We start from the raw sequence: 22,002 nt of genomic DNA, 5'->3' as shown, positions 1-22,002 counted from the left end.
GGAAGCAGGGAACTGGACTGATAAATGACTAGGATCCAGGAGTCTGAAACTTGATGGCTTGAAGTAAGGAACTTGGGAACTAAAAACAGATATAAATAAGAAATACAAGACGAGAAGAATGAATGGCTAACGACTAGGGCACTGGAATCAGTGGTGCTTAAACTACAGGAAGTGGAAATGGTGAACTAGGCAACTAGAGGCTTAAATGACAAGGAACCTGGAAGTAGGGAACTTTAGCTACGGAAATAGAAACGTGAATGAACTAATAAGGCGTTAGAACTGGGAGATTGGAAATAGAGAACCGGAGTTAGGGGATTAGAAACATTAACGAAACACTGCATATCAATGGCTCAAGCCTCCGCTATGCCCAGTGGCCGCATTACCACCTCGAGTGCGCGATACAGTATTTTTCTAATGATTTAAATAATTATTATTTACTTATTTCTGGAAAATCTAAATTGTTTATCATTTTGTTTGTTGTTAGCTCTGTGTGCTGTGGTGGACAGTAGGCGAACTTTTCCGTTATTTCAGTTAACTTGTGCGAAGTGATGTGCAACTGTAATGCTTTCAAGACCTGACTGGAACTGCTTTAACTGTGCATTTACTGAAAAATAATTGCAAAACTCAGAACGTCTGTCAGCCAATCAGAATCGAGAATTCAGCGGTGCACTAGTAAGTGTTAAAACAGAGCAGGTCAAAAGAAATGAGTCTTAATGAAGGAACTCTGTTTCCCCCTGCTGGACATCAGAGGAACAGAATTTACATAGACGTCTATGAATGAGTTCTAATGAATGAGTTCTTAATATACTCGTGTGTGTGTGTGTGTGTGTGTGTGTGTGTGTGTGTGTGTGTGTGTGTGTGTGTGTGTGTGTGTGTGTTTTATTACCTTTTAAAATACTTATTACTTGTTATTGATTGATAGCTCAAATTAAATCAAATGGTATTGCACATTACTGTGTGTTATTTGATTTTTGATTTGATTGTTATTTGTATGCAGCATAATGTGTGTATATTGTGCGTATAACGTGTTTGCAGAAAGAACCGGCCACAGCTGCTGGCATGCACAAATCTAAATCTAAACACGAGCTCAAACTGCTGGAGAAAATTCCTGAAAATGCAGAAGCCACTGTGGTACTCGTGGGTAAGAACACACTCTTTTCACTGAGGCAAACTCTATCAGAGCACACTATACAACTATATTTACTTGTTATTTAACTGTAGAGTGCGAGTTGCACAAGCTGAAAAAATATTTGGATTTATCAGTGTTACAATATGATTGTGGGCTTAGTGGTTAGCACGTTCGCCTCACACCTCCAGGGTCGGTCGTTCGATTCCCACCGTAGCCCCGTGTGTGTCCTCCCCCAGTCCAAAGACATGCATGGTAGGCTGATTGGCATGTCTAAAGTGTCCGTAGTGTGTGAATGGGTGTGTGAATGTGTATGTGAGTGTCCAGGGTGTACCCCGCCTTGTGCCTGATGCTCCCTGGGATACGCTCCAGGTTTCCCCGTGACCCTGAAGGAAGGATAAGTGGTATAGAAGATGGATTGATGGATGGATGGACAATGTGATTGTACTATGTTCTTATTTACACATTAATAATAATATATAGATCATATATCTGGGTCAGAGGTCAGAGGTAACTTGAGAACTGGAATCAGGACAACGAGATTCATATTAAGGAAATAGTGAACTAGAAACATGAATGACTTTAACCAGGGCACTAACAAGGGCACTAGAACTTTAAGAAACTAGAACTAACAAATAGGAAGTTTAGTATCTAGCAACTAGAGAAGTGGAATCATGTGACAGGGTCTAGGGGACTAAAACTAAGGAATTCAAACAAGGAAATTAGAAACATGAATGACTGTAACTAGGGCACTATGTAGGGGATGAGAACTATAGGAAACTAGTTAAATAGAAACTTTATCTAGCAAATAGAGATGCTAGATGTTGGAAACAGGTGACTGGGTTTTGGGGACTTGCACAAGTGAACCAGAAACATGAATGACCATAAATAGGGCACTGACCAGGGGAGTGTAACTAGAAAACTAGACCTAGGGAAATACACAGTGGATTAAAACTTCATTCAACTAGTTACTTATTAACTGGAATCCGGTGATGTCCTAGTACGCAAGAATCACTAGGAATGATTAGGATCTAGGGTACTAGTTAGGGGACTGGAACAAGGAAAGGAGAATATGAATCTAAAGAGTGACAGTGGATATTAGTAGTTGTAATAAACGTCAGTGTGTAGAACTCTCTATACATACGTTCCTTAATAACGTGGCATGTTTAAATGATATGATCACGTGTTTATCTTCAGGCAGTGTTGATTTTCTGGACCAGCCCACCATGGCGTTTGTGCGCTTGGAGGAAGCCGTGTTACTGGACTCGGTTCTGGAGGTTCCAGTTCCTGTGCGGTTCCTCTTCATCTTACTTGGTCCTAACAACTCCAGTATGGACTACCACCAGATCGGACGCTCAATTTCCACGCTGATGTCTGACAAGGTCAGATGATCTAATAATGCCGGTTAGCTTTGAACAACTTCATAATGTTGAATTAGTTCCTCCACTCTTTGGAGGAGCTTCAGCAGTATATGGTGGGAAAGTCATTTAGGCAGCTTATAAAATAGCACTCGATCCAGCACGTCCTGTTATATTGCTCCGAAAATGACCATAATATTGGCCACAAATGGTGTTCCATAGTTGTTGTTTTTTGTGTGTGTGTGTGTGTGTGTGTATTTACAGCCCAAAATATACATTTCAGAGTGACATTATGGTTATAATAAGTTATTAATGAATGCGTTTATGAAATAATTCTTGTCTCCAGTCGTTCCATGAAGCTGCATATCTGGCTGATGATCGTCAAGACCTTCTGAACGCCATCAATGGCTTCCTGGACTGCAGCATTGTTCTTCCTCCGTCTGACTTTGGGGGCGACGACCTGCTGCGCTCCATCACTCACTTCCAGAGAGATATGATCAAAAAGCGAGAGGAACTGGAAATCAGCATGATGAACAATGAACAAAAGAGCCTGGAGGAGAAAGGTCAGAGAACATCTGGAATAAATACAGTACATTATACATACAAAGATCTACGGATCTTATAGGACTTTTGCGGAATCATTTTATTGATTTATTAATGAAATTATGACAATAAAGAGTTCTTCAGTGCCAGCCAACTTGAGGGGCCAGGACGTCTGCATGGCTACAGAAGGATGTTTGAAAGAATCATTTAAATGATTTGAAACTTTTTGTTATGTCAAGATCACCAAAAAAATTACTTTTGTTATGTCACAATCATGAGAAAACGGTGGTAAACTTCCAATTTAAGTCCGGTATAAGATGTTACTATAGAAATGGTCTGCACTTACAGTATATAAGCAGGTCTGCAAAAGCTCTTTACACTGTTTCTCATTCACTTTCTCATTCACGCACACACTCTCACCCCAGTGTGAGCTGCCATGCAAGGGACTAGCTTGCAATCAGGGGCAACTTGGGGTTGAGCATCTTGCCCATGTGGATCGAACCGCCAGCCCTACGATTAGTGGACAACCCGCTCTACCACGTGAGCCACAGCCGCCCCATGTGTATTGATAGTAATGATAGTGACCATGCAGGTAGACTTACACAATTACTATTGATCCGTGCTGTTATAGAAAGTTCATCAGAACCTTCTGACCAATCAGATTCGACATCACTGTGGTATACAGTAAGCATTCTTAAAAAATGATGATGCCAATTTAACCTACGCTGAAGAAATATTTAAAGCTACAACACTCAACCCTTTTAACAAAGAATGGAAAAAAGTGCATAATAAGTTAATAAGAACATGAATTTTTGTCTCCCGTGCAGAGTCTCTGTTGGTGCACCATGACCGTGGTGGTGACGATGACCCCCTGAAGCGATCAGGTCGGCCGTTTGGAGGTTTGGTCCGAGACGCACGACGCAGATACCCAAAGTACATCAGTGACTTCACAGATGCTCTGAACCCGCAGTGCATGGCGGCCATTATATTTATTTATTTCGCCGCTCTTTCTCCTGCCATCACATTCGGAGGGCTGCTCGGTGAGTTAGAACGACACTCTGGCTGAGTTATTATTTATTACACACTTCCTGTTGCACTATGAGTGCTCTCGCAAAATCGAACACATCTGATATGATTTACAAAAAGTCACTTATGCATAGTAATGACATAGTAAGCGGCCTACAGTAATCTAGCCAGCATGACAATACAAGCACAAGCTAACATCTGTGACTCTCATCATTTGTTATAGATCTTTGGTTTAATGCGTTTTTGTGTGTTTATATGTGTGTGTATGTGTAGGTGAGAAGACGGAAGGTCTGATCGGTGTTTCAGAGCTAATTATTGCTACGTGTATTCAGGGAGTGATATTTTGCCTGCTGGGAGCACAGCCGCTGCTGGTGGTCGGATTCTCCGGGCCTTTATTAGTGTTTGAGGAAGCCTTCTTTTCCGTAAGTGTGAACTTATTCATTTAATAAAATAACACTTAAGACTTATGACTTGACACATCACATTTATGTGTTTGGAGACGGTGTGAACTTTTCTCGTAATATTTCCAGGGTTCTTATAGCACAGCACTGTTGAATACTCAATTCTGATTGGTCATAAAGGTGTTGAGGATGATTCTATAGCAGCGTGGTTCAGAAAGTAGTTCTGGCTGCGAGGCAAATCACAGGTTTATGTTAATCCGCTCACTCTAATATGTTGTTGTTTCTATAGTAACAGCTCACACAGGGATTTATATGACAGCAGTTGAAACAGTTAGAGATTAAGACATGGGAAAGTCTTCACGATAGAAGAGTTTACAGTTTGCAGTTTCTTGGTAACATGACAAGCTGTAGGTTTTTTATTCTGTTTATAACATAATATAATGTAAACAATGTAATATATTGTAAAGTATATCATGTCAATGATTTTGCAGATGTTCGACAGCATTAAATCCGATTATAAATGGATAAAAAGTACAAGGTTTCTTTTTAAAATGAATTAAATTGTTGTCAGATTGAGGGGTTATTGGCTGCAAGAAGAATAAAACACTTTGTGACGTGCCGTTACAGGAAAATAATACATTTCAGGCTGTAAATATCTCCGTTGATATGAGATGTCTCCATCATTTGTATACTCTTTCCCGCAACAGTTCTGTAAGAGTAACGATTTGGAGTACCTGGCGGGTCGGGTATGGATTGGGTTCTGGCTCATCGTAATCGTGGTGCTCATGGTAGCATTTGAGGGAAGCTTCCTGGTTCGATTCGTCTCTCGTTTCACTCAGGAGATTTTCTCGTTCCTGATCTCACTCATCTTCATCTACGAGACCTTCTCCAAACTCATCAAGGTCAGTATGTAGAATCTCGTGCACTAAACTGGAGCGTTCCATGACGCAGAGCTAACGCACTGCTGTTCGAACTTGCCTTCACTGAATTCCATGACGAATACTTACGTGTGTAAACGCGTTAATTATAAAAGGCTTATTTTGGATCGCTAACTTGCTGTTTATGAGCTAGTGTTATAAGTAAACCCCAAATGGAATAAGGTGCATGTTAACTACCTTGTTTACTAACTAGCTAGCATGCAGATTTGCAGATTTGCTGCTTAGCATGATAAATATCTGCTTTGAAATCTGATGTAATGGAGTAATGCAAGGTTTCCCAACCAGAGGTTCATGGTGGCATCACAGGGGGGGTTGTGAGACTGTGATGGAAACATCAATAAAGTACATTTTGTCAGACATATTGTCAGTAAAAGAAAATTACAAGAGGATTAACACCTAATGCAAATTAGACAACAAAATTCCAATGCCAGTACAGCGAAGATTATTTGTAAATGAATAAAACAAACTTATTCACCAAGAAAAAGATTCACTTAACATTAACCTGCTTAACATCCCCAGTTGCACTTAATGGAACGAGTAATGGAACGAGCCTTAAAATTGGAACACACCTCTGGAATAAATAACTGTGTCAAGTTGAATTTTTGTCCATGGTTATGGCTGATTTCTGTTCAGTGTTACAACATACATGTATATAGTTTTTATAGCATGCATTATGTTTTCTGCAGATATTTAAGGAACACCCACTGAAGCGCTGCTCGCTACTCAACGACTCCATGTTAAACGACTCTGAGAGCTCACTGGTAGAGAATTTCACATTGAACTCATTAGCATCAAACAACAGTTCGATGGAAAATAAGAAGATTGTCGGAGAGCCGAACACAGCACTGCTTTCTCTGGTTCTCATGGCAGGAACGTTCTTCATTGCGTTTTACCTGCGCAAATTCAAGAACAGCGCCTTCTTTCCAGGCAGGGTGAGACGAGGTCTTTATTAAACTTATATTTAATCATTTTTCAAGCCTTAACCAACGTGACTGTTAGCTAAGGCTAACAACGGTTGAGGGTCGGACTGCGGTCAAGACCGTCCAAGACATGTCCAAAACCAGAACTAGCCGGAATCTTAAGGTGATTAAGACCAAGTCAAGAGCGAGATGTCAAGATGTTTTTCTAGAAGAAGGAATTGTTTATTGTGAAACTGTTCATGCTAAAAAATTTAAAAAACAACAAAAGATATTTTTGACCATATTTAATGAGACCATATTTAGTGAGACCAATGCCCAAGATTGAGATCAATACAAATGCCAGGAACACAGAGACAATATAACAATATAGAAAATCTTTAAAGACTAGACTCAAGTCCTACAGCCTTGGTTGACACTTAAGAATCCTAATAATACCACTCCTAGTACTACCAATTATAATAAAGAGTCTTTCTCAAAGATACTGCTTGGAGTCGAACTTAAAAACGTTGTGTCACTTAGCACAGAATCATAAAGCCAGTTTCATCTCATTGCAGTCACAGCATGGGCAACTGGTACAAATGAGCTAGCAGGACTAAGCCTCACGTCTCTCAAAGTCTCTGTTTCTCCACTTCAGAGTATTTGTTAACAAATGTCTGATTATTTACCACTTTGCTGGATCTGAGGGCAACCGCACCATCGACGGTTATAAGAAAAATACACATAATGGTATGAAGGAGCGAGGATGGAGATGTAGATTCATGACAGTCATGTCAGGTGATTACACAAAGTAAACAAAGAGATTTGTTCTCCGTTTGATCTGAAATACAGTCCCCTCTATATCTACTGGAATGGCGAGGCCAATTCACCTGTTTGTGCTATACTCCAAAGTCATTTGGGTTTGAGATCAAAAGATGGATATGAGACGAGAGTTTAGGATTCCGGCTTTTATTTCCTGGTGTTTACCTATAGATATGAGAACCTTACCTATAGAACCTTTTATATCAGACCCCCCCAATTTTTAGGCAATCAAAAAGTAAAATAAAGTAAATACACTTAATATTCGGTGCCATTTCATTTGCTTGCAATAAATGCATCGAGCCTATGATTGATTGACATCACCAAATTGTTGGTGTCTTCTTTTGAGATGCTTTTCCAGGCTTTTACCGCAGCCTCTTTCAGTTGTCGTTTGTTTCAGGGGTTTCTTAATGGAGCTTACTCTTTAGGAGATGAAAGGTTGCTCAATTGGGATAACGGCTGGTGATTGACAGTCTAAAACCTTCCATTTTCCCCCCTTGTAAAGTCCTTTGGAGTTGGAGTTTTGGATCATTGTCTTGCTGCATGATGAAGCTCCTCCCAATTCATTCGGATGTATTTCTCTGTAAAATGGCAGACAAAATGATCATATAAGCTTCTGAATTCATTCTGACACTACTGTCATGAATTACATCATGGATTACGATTAGTGAGCCCATTCCATACACAGCCATGCAAGCCCAAGCCATGACACTACCTCCCCAAATGCTTGATTGATGAGCTTCTATGTTTTGGATCATGAGGAGATCCATTTTTTTCTCCACACTATTGGCCTTCATGTTCGTTTATCCTTTTTACCAACAAATGCAGTCTTCACAGGTGAAACGCAGGACTCACACCAAGAGCAGACATTCAGAGCTATTAATTCTTTAAACAATCAATTTAACAGGCCACACCTGGGCAGCAAGAAACACCTATCCGTCACGTGTTCCAATATTTTTGATCATTTGAAAGCATCGGTGGGTTCAAACAAACGGTGCAGTGTTCTAAGTTTAACACATCTAGATGTGAATATGAGGAAATGAAAGCTGAAATTCTGGTCTATCGTTTCATACTCACCTTTCGATCTAGCCCTCCCATCTAATAGCACTGTGTTATAGTGGTGTATTCATTTGAAGTGGATACAAAATGGGATAGAATGCGCCAGATTTCTCGATTCAAATCTCTCCTGTCTGATTTTTGGTCCTAGCTAAGGAGGGTGATTGGAGATTTTGGCGTTCCCATCGCCATCTTCATCATGGTGCTGGTGGATTACAGTGTTCAGGATACTTACACACAAGTAAGGCAATCCGTTTGTGATGATCAGTTATTACTGTTGAACTATTACAGTTTAGTAGTAGTATGTAACAATCACACTGTATGATATGCATATTAAATCGTCATGTTGTAAATAATAATAATAATAATAATAATAATAATAATAATAAACCTGTGGTGGTGTGTTTTGTGAGTGCAGAAGCTGAATGTTCCTCGTGGGCTCTCTGTGACGAGCCCTACTAAAAGAACCTGGATTGTGAACCCTCTCGGCTCTAATAATACATTTCCTATATGGATGATGGCAGCCAGCGTACTTCCTGCGCTCTTAGTGTTTATTCTCATTTTTATGGAGACACAAATCACCACGTGAGTGACTCGAACCGAAACGTAGCGTCAAACCTATGGTGGAAGATTTGAGATGGCCTCAGATGAAAAATACAACAGCAGTCGTGAGGTCTTCCGAATAGAAGAAAGTGATGTAATATGGAGTTTGAGGACATTTTCCAGAGGAAAAATACTATTATTTTTTTAAAAATAAACCGTGGTGTGTATGATTATTTATTAGTGGTGGGGTAAGTAGACTCTGTGGAAATTTGAATCATGTAGAATGGCGTTATTCCAAAATTCTCTTATTTTGCCCCCGAAACGCTGCATAATTCTGGAGTCTCTGTAAACCTGTTTGTCACTGATCCCAGAAATATCATGATTTAAGTGATTCCTGAACCCATATTGTGTCCTGTGTGTGTTTGTGTCTCTGTGCAGGCTGATCGTGAGCAAAAAGGAGAGAATGCTGGTTAAAGGTTCAGGTTTTCATCTGGACCTTCTGCTCATTGTGTGTGTTGGTGGGACCTGTGCTTTGTTTGGCTTACCATGGATGGCTGCTGCGACAGTCAGGTCTGTCACGCACGTTAATGCGCTGACTGTGATGAGTAATGCCGTTGCCCCTGGTGACAAGCCCAGAATTCAAGAGGTCAAAGAGCAAAGAGTCACGGGACTGTTGGTGGCCATATTAGTGGGTGAGTTATTCATTCACATCATCATAATCATCATCATCATCATCATCATCATCATTCAGAATGAAACAAATGCTGGCATTTATTTAAAAAGTGATTCATTACACGATGAGCGCTGACGGTGACCTTAACACATTTTTTTAAGCTGCCAAACTGAAGCCTGGAACTCTTACCAAAGAACATAGGCTTTTTAAATAAAAAACAACAACAGTAAATAGAGAAACTATGAGCACTACTGATACTAGGAGAACAGAACTAGGTAATGTAGGAGGATTCATGAAACTAAGGGATTGACTAAGGTAAGAGAAACTTAAGACCTACTGTATGGGAATTAAGTAAATGAAGTAGGACATACAGTACAGGGAAAGTAGCAGGAGTAGAATAACTACAAATGTTCTGAGAACTAGGGATTCTAGAAAAACTAGGAGAACGAGGGACAGCTAGGAGAACTGGAAGAATTACTAAAACGAGAGAAAACTAAGGAGGCTGGGAGCACGACACAAAATAAGAAAGAAATGGAAACTAGAAGTGGGAAAACAGGGAGAACTATGGGAACTAGAAGAAGCAGGGAAACTTGGAGAAATAGGACAACAATGGACAAGAAGGAGTAGAAAACGACAGACATTAAAGGAGACGACTAGGGAAACAGAACTGTGGAAATAAAGAAATCTGGAAGAACTTGGGGGGGCAGGGGGGGGCAGGGTGGCCTAGTGATTAGCACGTTTGCTAACTGGGGGCTCCAGGATTCCTGCCTCCGCCCCTGCATGCGAAGAGCTTGCATGTTCTCCCCGTGCTTCAGGGGTTTCCTCCAGGTACTCAGGTTTCCTCCCCAAAGTCCACCAAGCACGAAGACATGCACTGTAAGCTGATTGGTCTGAGTTCCTTGGGAGTTCCTTGAGATTCCCAGGCTTCCTCACAACCATATGTAGGATAAGCAGTATGACAAATGGATGGATGGAAAAACTTGGGGAAAACAGGAGAACTATGGAAACTACAACTAGGAGGAACAAGAGAACTATGGTTAATTCAGGAAACTAGGAGAACTGCAGCAGCTGTGAGAAGACTTGGAGAACCAGGAAGCTTAATAGTGTTCTGTTGATTTATATATATATATATATTGATATACTTTGTGTGTGTGTGTGTGTCTGTGTAGGTCTCTCTATCGTGATTGGTGAAGTGTTGAGTCTGATTCCTCTCGCTGTGCTCTTTGGGATTTTCCTCTATATGGGTGTGATGTCACTCAACGGCATTCAACTCAGCGAAAGAATGAAGCTGCTGCTAATGCCGACTAAATACCACCCGGACGAAATCTACGTCCGCAAGGTACACACTCGCACGCCCGCACTTATAACTGTACTGATGTAGAATGAAATCAATATACGCAGAACATAAATGACACTGTATATGATCCGTTTATCAGTGGTGTCGGAATTATAATAAACCTGTTAAAGGTGTTTACTACTTGACTGTAAATCTGTCACTTTGTGTCTAATCACTCGCACCCTCTGTGTGTCCGTTACGGCCATAACTGACTGACCTTCGACCCAAGGAGCTGAGTGTCTTTCGTTGTGTTTCAGGTGCGGACGCTGCGCATGCACCTCTTCACCGGGTTGCAGTTGGTGTGTTTGGCCATTTTGTGGGTGGTCATGTCGACGGCGGCGTCACTCGCTTTCCCCTTCGTCCTCATCCTGACCGTCCCGCTAAGGATGTTCATATTACCACGGATATTCAACGCACGTGAAATGCAGTGTGTGAGTGCACACGCATACACACACACACACACACACACACACACACACACACACACACAATATAACCCTTTTAATATATGTAAGGAAGACATTGGAGGACAAAGCTTCTTAATCAGAGATATTGCTTAACTTGATGAGCAAACATCTGTTTGGATATATTTATGAACAACACTTAAAGCGAGCCCTAAGCAAAGTGTTCCTTTAAACTGTCTTTAAATTGTATTTTTATTTGATTAAAGAAAAAAAAAATACAGAATAGCACTGACTTTTTTTTATTATTATTATTAATTTGAAAAATCTAAATAGCACATTAAAAGTGTGATAAAACAGCCTACATCTTCCACATACATTACCATTTCATGAGCTCGATTTACTGTCTCATACCTATATTAGTTTGTGCACGCAATTAACTATGGGTACGTGATATAAAAATTATAGAAGGATAAATACTATGATGTGCTGGATCAAGTGCTATTTTTCAAGCTGCTGGAAAAACAAAAGTATAGAAGCTGTGTTGTTAAATTTAACCAAATGTCCAGTGATTAATGTGATCATTGTAACTAGTACTAATCATGCAGCTAAATACATTTGGCAATATACAGTCCTGTTAGAGTTATTTTAATGCTTGCCATCTTCTCATTCAGACATCATCATGCTAGTCTTATTATTATTATTATTATTATTATTATTATTATTATTATTATTATTATTATTTGTTACATTGCGTTACATTTGACAGCAAAGGAAAAGATTTGTTATTTCTTTCTACAGTCTGTGTAAGAGATTACGCCGGTGTGAGCAGTGCGCTCAGTAGCCCGAAACGCACACCTCTGTGTTTTTAACATTGACTGTGTTTATTTGCGACACGTGTGTTTGTTTTGTTTCTGTCCTGTCTCCACCCTTGTTATGTTACTGGTTCTTTCCTAATGTCTCAGCTGGTCTGTGTTACGCCCTTTGATTAGTTTGTATATTTAAACCCCCATGTGTCTTTGTTCCGTGCAACGTATTGAGCTTCAGTGTTTGCCGCCTGAGCCGTGCCGAGCCTTTGTTCATTGTCCTCGTTTCCTGGTTTTTGATCCTGACATCGTTTCTGCGTTTCTCGTCTGTGCCTATTGGTAGATCATGCCCTCTGACCCACGCCCTCTCATTAAAGCTTTTAACTGCACTTGTCTGCATGTTCTGTCCCTGATTTTTGGCGGGTTTAAAGGTAAGTACTTATGTTTAAATGCAGTGATCTAGATGCTCTTGAAGAACTCTGTCTTGGATTACTTCAATTTTTTTTTTAACATGAACAGGTGATTTGCATTTGAATCTGAGTCGTGCGTCCAGAAAATAGATTTCAGCAGCTGTGTAACCCGTCTCTGAATACGCATTACCTTCTCTGTGTAAATATTGACATAACTTTTGGACATGAGGTATTGACACTGAATAGGGCCCCTGAGGTCTTAAGTTGACTCAGGTCCCTGTTTAATGATTGTTTATGCATTGACAGACTGATGATAGATAGATTGATAGATAGATAGATAGATAGATAGCACAGTTGCCTCATTCTTGTCTCGTGTCTCTCTGCAGCTCGATGCAGACGATTCCGTGCCCACGTTTGATGAGAAAGAGGGAGTGGATGAGTACACAGAGATGCCCATGCCCGTTTGATACTCACCTCCACTTATTACACTCATCTTCTCTCTGTCCATTGACCCATGGTGGGATTTAACTCACTTTAATTTCACTGCCAGGGGAAATTGGAGTGGAGGAAGCGTTGCTGTTCAGCTTTAATCCTGAAGAGGCATTGCTGAGCACAAAAACACAGAGTTAAAATGTTATCATCCAATTCAGCTCGTGCTTTGTTGCCATGACAAACAATACATTTATATATTGAATTGTAAAATCGAGTTGACTCAGAAAAACACAACAAAGGGCCAGTGTACAAAAAGTATTATGATGTAATGCATAAATATTAGCTATTGTGAAGATAATTAATGTATTTTAATATATTGGAATCCATTTGAATTGAATGTAATGATGATGTTGATTAAGGGTGAATGTGTGTGTGCTTGAATAACTTCAGTAACTCTATCGATACAGATTAATAATCTGTGGGCTTTATTCTTTATTCTGTTCGAATTATTTACACCCTTGATGCCAAATTAGCCATGTTGCTTCTTTGTTGCCAATAATAATAAAATTGTTAGCAGTTTTTAAGTTTGTAAGCTAGCAGAGAAATTAATGATAATGAATCAGCCTAGACATAGTTTTGGTACAGGACTCCATTCCACTAATAACATGTGACCAAAGCATCCCAGTGTTTTTCTTTCTTAATATAGAGATTAACAAAATTCTACACAATTATAGTTTAAATATATAGGTAGCTGGCCTACAGTCAGTGATCGTTTCCATAAACTGTAATGTTGCACAACGTGGGAACTTTATTTTCCTAGTTGTTGAATGACAAACATTGCCGAAACCTAAGGTAAGATGAGTTTATGCGAAGAATGTAAGACACGGTCAACATTTTGTAGCTGATACAAAATAAAGCTTTCCTTGTATTAACATGGAAAATACAGTATGCTGTAGCCAGCTAATGGTAGTTTATTAGCAATATCTAGCATAGCCTGTTAGTTTGGTCTAACTTTCTCAACTAGCTGATAATAAGTAACGAGAGTGCCTCTGAAATTGCTCTGTGATGCTACATTATAGCTAGCATAAAGAAGTGTTCGAAGTAAGAATATTTTGCATACTGAACTACTGCTACTCACATTCTGAATATAATCAACCGTGAGGAAAAATAACCTAATAGTTAATGTTTGCTATAAAACAACTCTAATGCCATGTTACTCAGAGTATGATTGCAAATTTAAACACTTAACACTATCTATGTTTTCTGTTTCTATCTAACTAGCAGTGTATATAACACTGTGTTTTTATTTATTAGCATAATGCTAATTAAAGAAGAACAGTATTCACCACTTCCGTTGTTTTGGGTTAAATATTACACTGAGTGTGTAAAAGGTGCATATGAAAGTCAGCAGTGCTACACTGACAGAAAAAGGAAAGGTGCCAGCGCACTGGCTGTAGCGATTTCCACTGCGGATCGGTTCTCCCGGATGTCATCCAAGAACCCTTCCCAACCCATCCAAGTTACAGTGTTAACTGTCCAGGTTATGTATTACAGTGATAGCTCCTCAACTTATTTAATACCTTACTTATTTAATACCATAGTTAGCGATACTGGCTAACTACTACGCTCACTAGCTATTTAAAAATATATATATATATATTTTATTTTACTCTCCATAAATCCCTTTGTTGTCACGCTATCCAGATCTTCAGGTCCACTAATCAAATAGTCAACTACAAGATATCCAATTTATACTTTATATAAATATATATATATATAAGAATGACAATTGTTGCTTTTTTATTTATGCAAGGGAATCATGGTGGTGAAAGACAAGTGTACAATCTTTTATTTGTTTTAATAAATCTGCTTATCATCTTACACGGCATTTTATTTTCTCTTGTCTGTTTTAGCATTAAAAAATAGAATTTGTTGTGTTATATTTTAAAATTATATAATGATGAAATTTAAATGTCTCCCCGTTTTGTTTCACGTATAAATAAATATATCATTCTCTTCAGTCTCGGGCATTTTTAGAGAATATATTAAAATCATTAGACAAAATGAGTACAAACTCTGACTGCCTTCATGTATATATACACACTGTGTGAAATATATATATATATATATATATATATATATATATATATATATATATATATATATATAAATATATTATATATATATATAATATATATATATATATATATATATATATATAAATATTATATATATATATATATTATATATAAAATATATTTATATATATATATATAATATATATATAATATATTTATAAATATATTATATATATATATATATATATATATATATATATATATATTTTTTTTTTTTTTTTTCATTTTTTTTTTCAACTAACTATATATTCAATCTTCGTTTCATCAGTCCACAAAACATTTTGCCCGTACCGCTGTGCAGTGTCAATGAGCTCTTTTGCAAACTTCCGGCATGCAGAAATCTCATTTTTAATAAGCAGTGGCTTCCTTCGTGGTGTCCTTTCGTAGATACCCTGCTTGTTCAATGTTTTACGTATTGTAGACTCATGAACAGAGATGTTAGCCAGTTCCAATGATGCCTTCAAATCTTTGGCTGTCATTCGGGGTTGTTTCTTTACCTCATTGAGGAGTCTTCGTTGTGCTCTTGGTGTCATTTTGACTGGGCGCCCACTTCTTGATAGAGTAGCAACAGTCCCAAAGTGTCTCCATTTATAAAATGTTTGCCTATCTGTTTCTAAAGTCTTTGAAATCACTTTGTAACCCTTGCCAGCTTCATGTAAATCAACAATTCTTGATCGTAGCTCCTCTGAAAGCTCTTTTCGGCGAGGCATGGCTCACATAAGCGTGTGCTTCTTGTGCGGCGCAAACTCCAAAAGTTTGAGGGGTTTTTATCAGTCAGAGTAGCTGTAGTCCACACCTCCAAACTCATGTTCTTAACGAGACTCCAGGTGCGCTAAAACCTGACTCCAATGAGCTTTTTTTCAGGTCATTAACTCAAGGGTTCACATACTTTTTCCACAAGCACTATGAGGTTTTTTTTGGTTGTTCTCAATAAAGACATGAAAGATCAGAATTTTTGTTTTGTGTTATTATTTTACACACATTATATTTGTCAATACCCTTGACTTAGATGAAGATCAGATCACATTTTATGACAAATTTATGCAGAAAACCATGAAATTCCAAAAGGTTCACAAACTTTTTCTTGCCAATGTGTGTGTGTGTGTATATATATATAAACAAAGGAGATTTCTGAGGATCTCAGAAAAAGAGTTGTTTCTCATCAGGCTGGGACAGGTTACAAAACCATATCTAAAGTGTTTGGACACCAATCCACAGTCAGACAGGTTCTGTACTAATTGAGGCATTTCAAGATTGTTAGGAGTGGTTGAGCAATAAAGATCAAAGAACAGAGAACAAAGACGTGTAATAGACCAATTATAGTGGCCGTTCCCTTATTCTGTTATCACCTGACATTCATAAATACATTGATAATGTAATGAGAATAATAACGTCTTACTAGGGTGGGAAAAGGATCCACCCAATAACTACGACCATGATTATTATCAACGTGCACTTCTGTTATTTTGTTGGAGAGCAGCACCCAGGAAGGTGGAATGCCAGTCATTCTCAGGGCTCCATGCACATATTTATTCACATTCACATCCACAAGGGCAAAGTCAGAGTTGCCAGTCGACCTAGCAGTGTATTTTTGGACAGTGGGTGGAAGCTAGAGAACCAGGAGAAAAACCCATGCAGACACAAGGAGAATATACATTACATTATATTGCCAGAAGTTTACGGACACCTGACCATCATACCTACATGTGCTTGTTGAACATTCCATTCTTCTGGGAAGGCGTTCCACAAGATTTTGGAGCGTGGCTGTGGGGATTTAGCCATTTTTGCCATTAGTAAGGCCAATCAGGCACAGATGTTGGATGTGGAGGCCAACTCATCGCAAAAGTGATCACTGGGGTTGAGGTCAGGGCTCTGTGCAGGCCACTCAAGTTCTTCCACTCCAGCCTTGGCAAACCGTGTCTGTATAAAGCTCACTTTGTGCATAGTGACATTGTCATGCTGGAACAGGTTTGAGCTTGTCCCCTTAGTTCCAGTGAAGGAAAATTTTAAAGCTACAGCATACAAAGACATCTTATACAATTGTGTGCTACAAATTTATGGTGACAGTTTGGGAAAGGTCCGCATATGGGTGTAATCTTCGATATGTTTGGCCACATATTGTCAAATTTATCAAAAGTGTATGATAAATGTTTTATCGCCAATATTCTAGGAGCAAATCAATACCTCTATGACGGAATCTCTCATGCTCTACCGCTTAAATCAATGTTTTCTCTCGTGTCTGCTTTCACTGATGGGTTCTTTGTTGACATGGCTAAATGTTGACCCTTAAAGTTCGATCAATTCGGACCAAAGGCCACTACATTAACCAATCCAGCCTCAACAACAAATCGAAGCCTGATTCTGGATGTTCTGTGTTAGCATTGTGTTAATGGGTAACCTGTTTTGATCTCAGAGCATCACCGTTCTCCGCGGAGTTCAGAGTGCGTGAAGAGTGTTTGAAGATGGCCGTGTTACCACGTGTCGTGTTTTTCATTGCCGTTGTGATATTTCATTTTTCTGAAGCCCAAAATGAATTTGCAAAACTCCCAGAATCCTACAGGAAAGGAGTGAGACTCGCAGAGAAGCAGGTTAACTCACATAATGGCGTGCAGTACCATTTCCTCTTCTTCAAAAGCCTGAAACAGTCCAGCATCGAGGTATCAATACTTTTTTTTTTTTTTTTTTTAAAACATATATATTTCAGATTGCCAATGGTGCTTTATATCCATTTCCCCCGAGGCCACCAACCTTCAGGGATTGTTCAAAATCTCTCTGATCTGTTATTGTGATTAACAATGCATTTTATATGATTTCAATGAATTGTCTCATACAAGTTTTCCTAAAACATGTTAGATCTGGCACATAACTCAGTGAATCTTGTCTGTGTCTTTTAATTCTGAATGACTTCTGAATCATCTCATCTGCACTACATATATTGGCTTCTTTCTTTTTCTAACATTCAAACTAACACTGTAGTATGTAAATGAGAATTTCAAGATCAGTCAGGAATTTACGAATTAGTGGTGATACATTTATTTATTCATGATTATTTATTATAGTTGCTATTTATTTGTATGATAAGTAGTGTATACCTTCAAAAAAAAAAAAAAGGTGACATTTGAAATATTTAAATATTAAATAGTGAAGTTAAGTTTCTCATACTCACACGTTTTATATCGTACTACGACTGAATTTTCAATACTGGTTTGACGAAAGGTGTTGATGAATTTTCTATGACAGCAGCTCTTACAGTAGTTCCATCTGCAAGGCAGATAAGATGTTTATTTATTTATTTATTTATTTTAAAAGCTTCTTTATTTACAGTATCCTGAATGGTAGACATGCCACATAATCCGACGTTAATCTAAGGAATAATAATAAATGGATAAAACCATGTGGATAGAAAATGGATCGAAAAAAACATAATTGTTGAGATGGTGAAGATCGGTAGCTCGATGGTTAAGACGTTGGACTACTGATTGGGAGATCGTGAGTTTAAATCCCAGCACTGCCAAGCTGTCACTATTGGGCCCTTGAGCTCGGCGCTTAACCTTCAACTGCTCAGATGTAGAAATGAGAGATAAATGTAAGTGGAGAAGGGCGTCTGCCAAATGCCATAAAAATGTAAAAAAAAATTCTGTAAAGAGACATTTATTTCGCATTTACAGCTGTTCCGAGTTTTCCGTCACAAGAAAATCTAAACGTAGGCCGCTTTTCTGAGAGCAGTCTCTCTTTTTCGTCTTATTAACTTCAAGAGAGAGAAAAAGTAGTGGCTGGTGCTACGATGTAAGCGAAACTTGTCTTGAGGATGTTCAACATCAACAACATAACTATAAACCGATAAAAACTACGACTTTTCTTTCTTTAATAAATTAAAAAATGTCATTGTTGATTAATTGCAATGCTATGAGAGGATGTGTAGGACGTGCTGTTATAGGAAAATAATCAACTTAGTAGCTTAGCATAGTAACACACATTCCTTACTTATGGGTGGCTATGGGTGGTAGAGCCGGTTGGCAAGCTAGCGCTTTGCATGGCAGCTCTGTGTGAGTGTGTGTGAATGCGTGAATAAGACAATAATACACAGTGTAAAGAACCGCTAAGTATAAAAAGCGCTATCTAAGTGCAGACCATTTACCATTTACTTAAAGCATACGTTCATGCTCATAAGTCTGACTTGTTTTAATGAATCTCTAACCGATGTCTTATCTCTAGGCAGGATTTAACGTGAACTACTTTTACCATCACTTTTACCTCAAAGCCACTAAATGCAGCCGAGGAACTGAAAACGCAGACTCGAAGACGTGCGTGTTCAGAAACGACCGAGTGAGTGAGAATACACGTCCATGTGTCCATGCGTCAGTGTTGGACAGAGTTGAGACTGGAGAAACGCCGCCTAAAACAACATTTCTTCTTATAAAGACTCTTATCCAATTTTATAAGTGCTAATGAGATACAAGTTATAATATAATTCACATCATCGCGGATAACGCACGAGATACACGACAACAACCTTTTGTTTTTTTTGTCATACCAGCCTGTGATCGACTGTGCCATGTGCTACAAGACGTTCAATGGCGAGATTCTGATGGAACCAAAACCGTACATACACTGCATCTATAAACCCGCGCTCACGCAGGTTCTCATACGTCCTTCATTTCTCACAAATAAACCGGGTCATTCCTTGTATGCACACAATGTACAATAGTCTCTAGAGTGTTACACGGAATAGTGCGAAAAACAAAATGCATTCCCGAGAGTCTGGGCCCCCTCTAGCCTCAAATCATCCTTGATGTGTTGTGTGTTTTGAGATGCGTTTCTGCTCACCTCGCTTGTAAAGAGTCGTTATATTAGTCTTCTTATAAGCTCAAACCAGTCTGGCCATTCTCCTCTGGCCTCACTCATCTTCCCACAGAACTGCTGCTCAGTGCATGTTTCATGGTTGTTTATGTACAGTTGCGTGTAAACTTTACAGACTGTTGTGTGTGAGATTCAAAGGAGATCAACAGTTTCAGAAATACTCAAACAATTGATGCGAACATAAACTGAAGCTCTTGACCTGTATCTGCATGATTTTGTGTATTGCACTGCAGCTACCTGATTGGCTAATTGGATAAATGCATGAATAAGGAGGTATATAGGTATATACAGGAGCGCGCACAGTATATCCAGGGGGTACACATATTTTCCAGAGAAATAAGACATTCTGATCAAAAGTCCATCATTCCGCTGTTCAAGCAAGGTGCTTCTGAAGCTGTAGGAGGTAGGAGAAACCAGTATATAACCAATAAAAAGGTAACAACCAACCAGCGTTATGATAAACAACGAACAAGCATTACATTTTAAAAATGCCGTATTAAAATATCTTAAAAGCGTGCGAACACTACGATTTGTAGCTTTACCATATACAAGGACTGACCCGGATTTTAATAACGTCTCAGAAACATTGCATCGCACTCTAATAACGCTTTCTGCTTTGTTTTGTTTTGTCTGAAGGTGATGGAGTCGTCTCGACTCGAACACTGCAACAGTATGTCTTTCAGCAGTGGAACGATGACTCTCCTGGCCTCGACTGGATCTGACTAACGATTCCTGGCTGAAAATCTAACGCTCTTGAGCTGATATGCTAATAATCCGTTATCAGTGGCATTATAAGAAACGGGTTAACTACAAACTAGCATTTTAGTGAACAGACTAAACTACAAACTTGTTTTATAGTAAAAAAAAAACCCAAACAACAACCTATAGTGAACAGACTAAACCACACGCAGGTATTAGTGCAAACAGGCTAATTATGAACAAATTTTTCAAGAAGTAAGCTTTTAAAATGCACTAAGATGTGAATCAGCAATATATATATATATATATATTATAATCAATATTGATTCAGCATTAAACTAGCACCAAACAAGCATTCTAGTGAACAGGCTAAACTACGAACTTGTATTATAGTGAAAAGGCTAAAGCACACACTAGCATCAGAGTGAACAGACCACGAACTAACTTTTCATTAAGCTTTTAAAAATGCACTTAAGGTGTGAAACCTTTAATCAATATCGATTCAGCATTAAAAGGAAAAGTTCATTTAATGGATACTGTAGTAAGTTGGCACAAAAATTAGCGTGCATGAGTGCGCACACACACACACACACACACGCACTTACTTCCTGTTCACAGTTTATATCCTGTACATTACCCCTGACAGAGGATAGCTCTAGTTATATCACTCACTGTATTGGTTATTCAATATTACATTACTGAAGCAAAAGTTTATACCCCAGTGTTTTTCTTTTTCTTTCTGTTTTACAAATATTGGTTTAAAAAAATTCGACGAGAACACAATATTCCTTGTCAAGATCAGGCATGTGCTATTTAGTAATACTAGTAATAATAGTAACACTCGAATTATTGGCACTTTTCACGAGAGTGATCATATACACATGACGAATCAAAATCCTTCTACTCACAAAAAAGCTTCTATAAAAGCTATACATTGTCCTATATGTACACACACACACATATATATATGTGTGTGTGTGTATGTGTGTGTGTGTGTGTGTGTGTGTGTGTCAGCAGGCACAGAACTACCTCTAAAGCATTTAAAATTACTTTACAGCCAAAATAAATAAATAAATGAATAAATAAACACACAAATAAATGCCGTAATGTGACTGTAAAAAAATAATAATAATTCAAAGTAATATGAGCATAAATTGCATGAATGCGTTTTTTTTTATTATTAATCGTTCAATTATATATATAGCCGTAAATATAATGATATCATTTTAAATTGACAGTTTGTTTCATTCATTTGATTTCATATTTAGTTCATGTTAAATGTTTAATGATAATGACATCCATAATAAAGAGATCCTTTAATCCCCACTGCTGTGTCCACAGGCCGATATTATTCATGCCATCTTCACATTCATTCTGTCAAACAGTAGCTGACGCTAAAACAAAGTGGGACATAATTATTACAAGAAGAGCTCGTGTTTCTTGTAAAATGACAGAGACGGAGAACGGCAGGATTAGAGTGAGTGAAAGTGGCCAATAAAGCACTGTTGAATACAGAACAGAAAGAGAAAGAGATTCAGGGG

General features: G+C 38.5%; 2 protein-coding genes across 5 annotated transcripts in view; both read left to right on the top strand.

Moving 5' to 3' along the window:
• LOC108256300 (anion exchange protein 2) overlaps window positions 1–14,784 on the top strand; it is a 37,357-nt gene extending 22,573 nt beyond the window's left edge. For all 4 annotated transcript variants that reach the window (XM_047150065.2, XM_017452987.3, XM_017452988.3 and 1 more), the window contains 13 exons: window positions 1,036–1,141; window positions 2,324–2,508; window positions 2,831–3,047; window positions 3,855–4,067; window positions 4,327–4,475; window positions 5,162–5,356; window positions 6,079–6,324; window positions 8,315–8,404; window positions 8,582–8,748; window positions 9,145–9,398; window positions 10,549–10,718; window positions 10,973–11,146; window positions 12,719–14,784. In XM_047150065.2, coding sequence (XP_047006021.1) covers window positions 1,036–1,141; window positions 2,324–2,508; window positions 2,831–3,047; window positions 3,855–4,067; window positions 4,327–4,475; window positions 5,162–5,356; window positions 6,079–6,324; window positions 8,315–8,404; window positions 8,582–8,748; window positions 9,145–9,398; window positions 10,549–10,718; window positions 10,973–11,146; window positions 12,719–12,799 — 2,247 coding nt within the window. In that variant the 3' untranslated portion in view covers window positions 12,800–14,784. The remainder of the gene's footprint in view (window positions 1–1,035; window positions 1,142–2,323; window positions 2,509–2,830; window positions 3,048–3,854; window positions 4,068–4,326; window positions 4,476–5,161; window positions 5,357–6,078; window positions 6,325–8,314; window positions 8,405–8,581; window positions 8,749–9,144; window positions 9,399–10,548; window positions 10,719–10,972; window positions 11,147–12,718) is intronic.
• A 2,523-nt stretch (window positions 14,785–17,307) lies between these two features.
• LOC128628999 (uncharacterized) lies at window positions 17,308–21,787 on the top strand. The gene is made up of 4 exons (XM_053674902.1): window positions 17,308–17,559; window positions 19,118–19,228; window positions 19,440–19,541; window positions 20,399–21,787. The coding sequence occupies exons 1-4, from the start codon at window positions 17,365–17,367 to the stop codon at window positions 20,486–20,488; spliced, it is 498 nt and encodes a 165-aa protein (XP_053530877.1). The 5' UTR covers window positions 17,308–17,364; the 3' UTR covers window positions 20,489–21,787.
• Window positions 21,788–22,002: the final 215 nt, after the last annotated feature.

The sequence above is a fragment of the Ictalurus punctatus genome, chromosome 23 (assembly GCF_001660625.3).
Source record: "Ictalurus punctatus breed USDA103 chromosome 23, Coco_2.0, whole genome shotgun sequence".
NCBI classification, from domain to species: Eukaryota; Metazoa; Chordata; class Actinopteri; order Siluriformes; family Ictaluridae; genus Ictalurus; species Ictalurus punctatus.
This window is presented reverse-complemented; position numbering and strand designations above follow the sequence as displayed.

Bases quoted from the DNA above. Each gene is read 5' to 3' on its own strand.
- LOC128628999 (XM_053674902.1), top strand. From the start codon at position 17,365: ATGGCCGTGTTACCACGTGTCGTGTTTTTCATTGCCGTTGTGATATTT. The intron at 17,560-19,117 runs GTATCAATACTT...TCTTATCTCTAG, and splicing joins TGAAACAGTCCAGCATCGAG to GCAGGATTTAACGTGAACTA. The intron at 19,542-20,398 runs GTTCTCATACGT...TTTTGTCTGAAG, and splicing joins ATAAACCCGCGCTCACGCAG to GTGATGGAGTCGTCTCGACT.